This window comes from Erinaceus europaeus, chromosome 8 (genome assembly GCF_950295315.1).
Source record: "Erinaceus europaeus chromosome 8, mEriEur2.1, whole genome shotgun sequence".
NCBI classification, from domain to species: domain Eukaryota; kingdom Metazoa; phylum Chordata; class Mammalia; order Eulipotyphla; family Erinaceidae; genus Erinaceus; species Erinaceus europaeus.
In genome coordinates, this window is record NC_080169.1 from 8,085,851 (window position 1) to 8,094,927 (window position 9,077).

A 9,077-nucleotide genomic window follows, 5' to 3' on the forward strand; every position below is an offset into this window, starting at 1 on the left:
AGCACTGCTCAGCTCTGGTTTATGGTGGTGCGGGGGATTGAATCTAGGACTTCAGAGCCCTAGGCATGACAATCTCTTTGCATAACTATGCTATCTATCCCCCACCCAGTTTGTTTGTTTTTTTTAAGAAGAATTATAGAGGGGAAGGTAGATAGAGAGAGAGACTGACAGACCAAGAAAGGTAGAGAGAGAGAGAGAAAAACCAAGACCAGAGCACTGCTTAGCTCTGACTTATGGTGGTGTTGGGGATTGAACTTGGGACCTCAGAGCTTCACACATGAAAATCTTTCACATAACCATTATCCTGTCTCCCTAGAGCATAGGGTTTTTTGTTTGTTTTTCAATACTTCTAATCAGCAGGACAATGGATGCTTCATTTGTGGAATGAAAGTTGTTGACTGACCTTCAGTGGATTCTTATATTAAATGAAATCATGAACAAAAGATGCCAACTGCATTGCACTGTGTTATGTGCCAAGTCCCTATGTTTATTCTGTTAACTTTTTTTTTTTTTTTTTTTTGCCTCCAGGGTTATCATTGGGTCTCAGTGCCAGGACTACATTTTTGTTGTTGTTTGTTTTTCCATTTTATTGGACAGGACAGAAAAAAATTGAGAGGGAAGAGGAAGATAGAGAAGAAAGAAAGAGAGACACTTACAGACCTGCTTCGTAGCTTGTGAAGCGATCCTACTGCATGGCTCAGAGCGCAAGGACCGGCGTAAGGATCCAGGTTCGAGTCCCCGACACCCCACCTGCAGGGGAGTCGCTTCACAGGCAGTGAAGCAGGTCTGCAGGTGTCTGTCTTTCTCTCCCCCTCTGTGTCTTCCCCTCCTCTCTCCATTTCTCTCTGTCCTATCTCACAATGACAACATCAACAACAGTAATAACTACAACAACAATAGAAAACAACAAGGGCAACAAAAAGGGAAAAATAAATATAAATAAATATACATAATCTTTTTAATTAAGAAAAAAAAAAGTCCTAGAGCTCTGATTCTTTGCGTCCAGTCAGATCCTGGTCATCAACCCCTTGCTGCAGGTGTCTCTCTGTCTCTTTTCCCCTTCTCTCTCAATATTTGGCTGTCTCTATCCAATAAATAAAGATAATAATTTTAAAAAAGAAAGAACATATTGACACTGATCTGCAAAAGCTGTGGAAAGAGTGAGGTAATGTTGAGTGGTGAAGCAGAGCTGCAGGTGTCTGTCCGTCTCCCTCTCTAACTCCTCCTCCTCTCTCAATGTATATCTGTCTCTATCCAATAATAAATATATATTTAATTTTTTTTCTCATTATTACATTTTTTCATTTTATCACTACATTAGAAATGAGGAAAAAAAAACTGAGAAATTACAAATGCATATCACTTCATGAAGATCATGGAGCGATGGAGACATCACAAAATTACACAATCACCATTCCACAAAATGAAAAGTGGCTAACCCTTTGAGAGTACAAGGATTATACATTAAAAGGTCAATGATAGTGAGATTATTGGCAGCATCTGTTAGCTGGAATTCACACAATAGAAAATTTAAATATGAATGTAGGGAAAAACTAACTACACCTGGCCTCTCAGTCAGGGGGTATGGGTGAGCAGGCGCCAGATGCTTAAACCATCTACATCACATGAAGAAAAAGGCTCCAAACTAAGACATTGCTTTTGGAAGGAGATCCTCATTTTATGATGTTTGGACACACTCTTTCTCCTGCTGGATAGTTTCTTTCGAGGGAAGGGTGTTTTTTTCTTCAGTATTGGTTTTCTTCAGTTTTGATCTATCAAACTTTTCCACTTCAGACAAATCAGGTTTCTCACTCATCTTGACTGGAGGTCTGAAGGGTAAGGCAGGCGGCCTGTGAAAAGGAGCGAGAGAGGGGGAAGTCGTGCTCAAGGTACGCGGCAACCGAACCGAGCTCTCTATATTTAAATTTTTTAAAAATATTTATTTATTTCCCCTTTTATTGCCCTTGTTGTTTTATTGTTGTTGTTATTGATGTCGTCGTTGTTAGATAGGACAGAGAGAAATGTAGAGAGGAGAGGAAGACAAAGAAGGGGAAAGAGAGATAAACACCTGCAGACCTGCTTCACCGCCTGTGAAGCGACTCCCCTGCAGGTGGGGAGCTGGGGGCTCCAGCTGGGATCCTTATGCTGGTCCTTGTGCTTTGCGTCACGTGTGCTTAACCCGTTGCGCTACTGCCCAACTCCATATATATATATATATATGTGTGTATATATATATATATATATATATATATATGTGTATATATATATATATTTTTTTTTTTTAAAGAGCAAGGTGTTGACAAAGTAGAACAGTGAAGCTTGTACTACCCAACTTTGACTGGTTGGCAACCTCAGTTTCCTCATCTGCAAAATGATGCTAAAAATACTACCTACTTGCTAAGTAGTTACAGGGAATAAACAAGGTAATGTATGTGTTGTGTTACTAAGTGACATGTAAAGCTTAGTTGTTGTTGCTGTTGTTGTGTGGGGTGAGAAAATAGGGCTACTATGTGTGTTAATGGATAACATAGGAAGAGTTTCCCAAGCGTATGTGTTCTGTTCAAAGGAAGGCACTCCCAGCTTCCTATTAGCTTCTATCTTCATGAGAAAATTGCAATGTCTACGCCGCCACAATTTGTATGGACTTGGGTCTCAGGAGTTCTTCAGTGTACATTACCAGCGGGCTTCACTCACTAGCAACTAGCAGCATGGAATTTGGAATGCCAGCACAGCAACTCCGCCTGCTGACAGGACTGAACAGGAGGAGCCCGTCCTTGTGTAACAAACCCTTTTCTTTCTTTCTTAATTTCTTTCTTTCTTTCTTTCTTTCTTTCTTTCTTTCTTTCTCTCTCTCTCTCTTTCTTTCTTTCCTTCTTTCTTTAGTGATTTACAAAATTACACGTCAACAGGGGTATAATTCCACATCATTCCCACCTCCAGAGTTCTGAACCCCCTCCAATGCACCCACCGAGGTTCTCCCCAGGTTGCAGACATGTATTAACTATCATCTCTACTACTATCTACCAAGACAGAGAGGGGTTGAGAAAGAGAGACGCCCGCAGACCTGCTTCACCGCCTGTGAAGCGACTCCTCTGCAGGTGGGGAGCCGGGGGCTCGAACCGGGATCCTTAAGCCGGTCCTTGTGCTTTGCGCCACGTGCACTTAACCTGCGGCGCTACCACCCAACTCCCTAATTTCTTTTTTTTAAATATTTATTACTATATTTATTTATTGGATGGAGATAGCCAGAAATTGAGCGGCATGGGGAGGTAGGGAGAGAGACAGAGATACCTGCAGCCCTGCTTCACCGCCTGTGAAGCGACTCCCCTGCAGGTGGGGAGCCGGGGGTGGGGAGCCGGGGGCGCGAACCAAACCGGGATCCATAAGCCGGTCGTTGCACTTCCCGCTGCGTGCGCTTAACCTGCTGCGCTACCGCCCGATGACTCCAAACCCATTTCTTTTATTCTTCCACAGGAAAAAGATTCAGCACTGTCAGCAATTTTGATCCAAAGCAACTGACACAAATCCTCTAGAATACTGAACATCTTTCAAGATTACTTGTTATATTTGAAATCCCAAGTTCTGAAATTAAACTCTTTGAACTTATCAAAAAGCAGGACAGTGGAATTATTGGTTACCTTTTACGTATCAACAATAAATGCTTTGCATAAGTTAAATCATTTAAGACCCTCTAAGTAGAATTATCTTCATTTTTTATTGGTTTGGGAAATAATGCTCACAATTTGAGGTATAGCACTTTCAAGTAGCAGGGTAAGTAAGTTTTGGGGACTAAAAGACCATGCTGGGTCTAGCCACACAGTCCAAGTTCTTAGTGGAAGCATTTATCTATTAGTAACTGCGCTGTCTTAATAGAATAAAATGATTGAATGACTTTTTAAATATTTCAATTTTTATAGGACAATATTTTGATTAAGAAAAAGACTAAAAAATGTTTTATAGAAAAGTTAGAATGGGGTGGTCCGGGAGGTGGTGCAATGGATAAAGCATTGGACTCTCAAGCATGAGGTAGCAAGTTCAATCCCTGGCAGCACATGTACCAGAGTGATGTCTGGTTCTTTCTTCCTATCTTTCTCATTAATAAATAAATAAAATCTTACAAAAGAAAGAAAGAAAGGAAGAAAGAAAGGGGGCGGCCAGTGGTGTACCCGGTTAAGTGCAGATTTGACCCCACCACCCCTGCTCCCCACCTGGACGGGGGGTCACTTCACAAGTGGTGAAGTAGGTCTGCAGGTATCTATTTTTTTCTTTCCCTATCTCCCCCTCCTCTCTCAATTTCCCTCTGTCCTATCAAATGAAATGGAAAAAATGACCTCCAGGAGCAGTGGGTTTGTAGTGGTAACTCTGGAGGCAATATATATAATGATAGAGAGAGATAAATATATAAAATAAAAATATAGTTTTAAAAGTCAGAAAATATGTGGATGTAGAATGCAAACTCCCTTTGCAGTTTCATTGGAAACTGTATGGATAGTCCTTAGACAAGTAAAACGGAAATAACTTGTGGCCCAGCAATACTCTTCTTAGCCATGTATCCAACAAACAGGAAACTACTGATCCAAAGAGGCAATTCATAGCTGCTTTATTCATAATAGCCGAAGAGTGCAGTCAGCCTAAATGCCATCAACAGATAGCTGACTAAAAAAGTTGTGCAATACATACTCCATGGAATACTACTCTGCTATGAAAAAATATGATGTTGTGTCATTTGGGAGAAAATGGATGGAACTGGAGGTGATCAGGTGATGATACTTAGTGAAACAAATACAGAGATGAAAGACAACTACCAGAAAATTTCACTCACGTGTGAAATCTAGATCATTGAAACACAAACTTGAAAGAAAAAAAAAAACTAAAAGTAAACCAACTATCTCTAAGATTTCGTGAGAACTGTAGTGGTTATCATTAGGAAGATGGGGATCACAGAAATTTGATGGTAGGTGTTTGTTAAAGTATACACTGTAATCTTACAATCTTGTAAACCCACTATTAATCACCAATAAAAATACGATTTGGGGAAAAATAAAAATTAAATTAAAAAAGAAAAAAATGTAGAAACAAATAGGCCATACACAATCCTTTTTTATTTCTTTTAAAATTTTTATTTATTCATTGGATAGAGACAGACATAAAACAAGAGGAAAGGGAGAGATAAGGAGAGAAACAGAGAGAGGCCTGCAGCATTGCTTCACCACTTGTAAAGTTTCCCCTGCAGGTGGGGACTGTAGGCTTGAATGTGAGTCCTTGCACATTGTACTATGTTGGCTCAACCAGGTGTGCCACCTTATGCATGTACAACCTATTGTATTTATTGTTGAATGTAAAACATTAATTCCCCAATAAAGAAATAAATTTAAAAAAAAAAGTGTGCCACCACCTGCCTGGCATACACAATCCTCATCCACAGTTACCAGAAAAATGTTGGCACTATATCCCAAAGCATCAAAGTAATTACCCACCTTTGTTATTATCCGAGCCTTGTAGTGAGCCTTTTTCTAGATCAATGAACGTAGATCTGTACCATCTACAGTTGGCTGAAGAGTATCTCGATGTATGTATCCCTCCTAAATTATTCACCTTGGTTATTTTTGTAAATTGGTTATTTTTGTAAATTTATTTAAATATTTATTTATTTTCCCTTTTGTTGTCCCTGTTTTATTGTTATAATTATTCTTGTTATTACTGAAGTTATTACTGAAGTTGTTGTAGTTGGATAGGACAGAGAGAAATGGAGAGAGGAGGGGAAGACAGAGAGGGGGAGAGAAAGACAGACACCTGCAGACCTGCTTCACTGCTTGTGAAGCGACTCCCCTGCAGGTGGGGAGCTGGAGGCTCGAATCAGGATCCTTATGCCGGTCCTTGTGCTTTGGGCCACGTATGCTTACCCTGCTGCGCTACCGCCCGACTCCTGACATTAGTTATTTTTACTTATTAGAAAGAGAATTTCAGTACATATCTTTGTGTGTGGTTAGGTGCTTTTGCTATCATTTCCTTTGGGGGGGGGGGGGGATGTCCAAAAGTGAAATGGCAAGGTCAAAGGGAATGCATACTTTAAACAAGGTTTAAGATTTAGGTTTATTATGAATTTAAGAAGTGCTTTTTTGGGAGTCAGGCGCTAGCGCAGCGAGATAAGTGGAAGGACCGGTGTAAGGATCCCGGTTCGTGCCTCAGCTCCCCACCTGTAAGGGAGTCACTTCACAAGCAGTGAAGCAGGTCTGCAGGTGTCTGTCTTTCTCTCCCCTCTCTGTCTTCCCCTCCTCTCTCCATTTCTCTCTGTCCTATCCAACAACTATGACAACATCAATAACAACAACAAAAATAACTACAACAATAAAACAAGGGCAACAAGAAGGAATAAATGTTTTTTAAAAACAAGTGTTTTTTAAAGGGGGGGGGCATTTTTATCAAAGGGAACATAACTTGTGTAAATATCACCCAAAGTGAGAAATAGAATAATACAAACACTCAAAGCCACTTTCACACCTCTTTCTAACTTGTACTGCTGACCCTTAATTCTGTTCTATTATTTTTATTTTGATAGAGAGTGAGACGAAGAGAAGAGAAGAGGGAGTGAGATAGAGAGACACCTAGAACACTGTCAGGTGCGACCACTTGCAAAGCACTTGTAAAGCAGGTGAGAGCTCGTATCTTTTTAGACCAGGCTTTTATTTACTTATCAACTCACCTCTACTACTACTACTATCATTATTTGCTGAGCCAGGTCCTCATTCACGTGTGATTTCACCACTCCCAGTCCACACTCTCTTTTTGTAAATTTAAATAGTTTGGTTTGAGGTATACAAAACACAGGTGGTAGTGCAGTAGGTTAAGCGCACGTGGTGCAAAGCACAAGGACTGGAGTAAGGATCCCAGTTCGAGCCCCCGGCTCCCCACCCACAGGGGAGTCACTTCTCAGCCGGTGAAGCAGGTCTGCAGGTGTCTGTCTTTCTCTCCCCCTCTCTGTCTTCCCCTCCTCTCTCCATTTCTCTCTGTCCTGACCAACAATGACAACATCAATAACAACAATAATAACTACAACAACAATAAAAAACAACAAGGACAACAAAAGGGAATAAATATTTCAAAAAAAAAAAAAAGAAAGAAAAAGGAATACAGTGTCTTGCCTCTTCAAAAAATGTTATCACACCATATCCACCATTAAAAGTACCAGTGTCCTTCCACCAAAGTCCACTGGGCTCTCTCCATTCTTGGAGCCTCCATTACCAACCCCCTTTGGTAACTACAGTCTTAGTCCAAAGGTTTGTCTTCATTTCAGTTTGCCCAGGTAATTTTTCTGGAATCTTTATCAAATAATGCCAAAGCATATGTATATGTAAGGATACCCCAAAATTGTAGGGGAAACAAAAAAGAAAAACATTAAGGGAGAATTAATTCCAACACTAAAAGATATGCATAAAAAGTACTTACAGAAAGTCAAGAGGCCAGGTGGTGGCACACCTGCTTAAGTGCTCACATTTCAGTGCTCAAAGACCCAGATTCAAGCCTCTGATCCCCACTTGCAGGGGGGAACTATTAAAGTTAGCATTTGATTTAGATACTACAATGCAATGCCAGGCAAGGCAAGACTAGGGAGATACTTCAGAATGTTAGGGCAGGGGCCAGCTGGTGGCGCACCTAGTTGAGTGCACATGTTACAACGTGCAAGGAACCAAGTTCGAGCCCCAGGTCCCCACCTGCAGGGGGAAAGCTTTGCAAGTGGTGAGGCAGTGCTGCAGGTATCTCTCTATCTCCCCCTACCCTCTCAATGTCCGGCTGTCTCTATCTAATAAAGATAATAAAAAGAATCTTAAAAAAATGTTAGGGCACAAAACTTGTATTCCTGAAGACCTAGAGTTTCCAGGCTCAACCCCAGCAGCATCATAATTCAAAGCTGAGCAGCGCTCTGGTCTCTCTCCTTTCTCATTAAAGAAGGAGAAGAAGGAGAAGAGGGAGAAGAGGAAGAGGACGAAGAGACAATAGTGGTCCAGTGCAGTCAAGAAACATGAGGTCCCAGGTCTAGCGAAAATGAAGATATATGAGGCCGGACGGTGGCGCACCTGGTTGAGCGCACGTTACAATGTGCAAGGACGTGGGTTCAATCCCCTGACCCCCACCTGCAGGGGGAAGCCTTGTGAGTGGTGAAGTAGTGTTGCAGGGTTCTCTCTCCCTCTCTATCTTCTCCTTCCCTTTCAATTTATGGCTGTCTCTATCCAATAAAAAAATAAAGAAAGACAATAAAAAGATTTAAAAAAATAAAGATAGTGGTCCAGGAAGTGGCGCAGTGGATAAAGCATCGGACTCTCAGTCATGAGGTCCTAAATTCAATCCCTGGCAGCACATGTACCAGAGTGATGCCTGCTTCTTTCTCTCTCCCCTTTCTTTCTCATGAATAAATAAATAATTAAAAATTAAAAATTAAAGATATACATATGAAAATTTTATTAAAGTACCATATTTTTGTTTTTATTTATTACTGAATAGAGATAGAGATAAATTGAGAGGGGAGGGGGAGATAGTGAAAGAGACGGACACTGCTTCATCCTTGGGAGGCTTTCTGCCTACAGATCCCCATCTTGACCCTAGACCCTGTAATGTGTGTGCTTAACTAATGGTGTTATCACCTGTCCTCTTTAATGATATTCTGTAAGCAGCAGCATGAAATACTTTAGCCTTTGCCACTTCCTTCTGTTAAGAATTTTTACATATAAGGAATTTTATTTATTCATATATTTATTTTTCTTTTTAATGTGGTATGGGGATTTAAACCCAGGCCTTGTGTTTCCAAGAATCTGCTTGGTCACCACCCTGGTTCATTTTTAAAAAAAATATTTATTTATTTAGTTTCCCTTTTGTTGCCCTTGTTTTTTTATTGTTGTTGTAGTTACTGTTGTTGTTGTTATTGATGTCGTCATTGTTAGATAGGACAGAGAGAAATGGAGAGAGGAGGGGAAGATAGAGAGGGGGAGAGAAAGACAGACACCTGCAGACCTGCTTCACCACCTGTGAAGTGACTCCCCTGCAGGTGGGGAGTCGGGGGGGGGGGGCGGGGGGGGGGCTCG

The 9,077-nt window shown here is 40.9% G+C and overlaps 1 protein-coding gene across 1 annotated transcript; it reads right to left on the reverse strand.

Annotated features, from left to right (window-relative positions):
- Positions 1 to 1,282: 1,282 nt before the first annotated feature.
- On the reverse strand, positions 1,283 to 1,907 carry LOC103124432 (thymosin beta-15A-like). The gene has a single exon (XM_060195692.1). It carries the CDS (start codon positions 1,814 to 1,816, stop codon positions 1,679 to 1,681), a length of 138 nt encoding a protein of 45 aa, XP_060051675.1. The 5' UTR covers positions 1,817 to 1,907; the 3' UTR covers positions 1,283 to 1,678.
- Between the last annotated feature and the right edge of the window lie 7,170 nt (positions 1,908 to 9,077).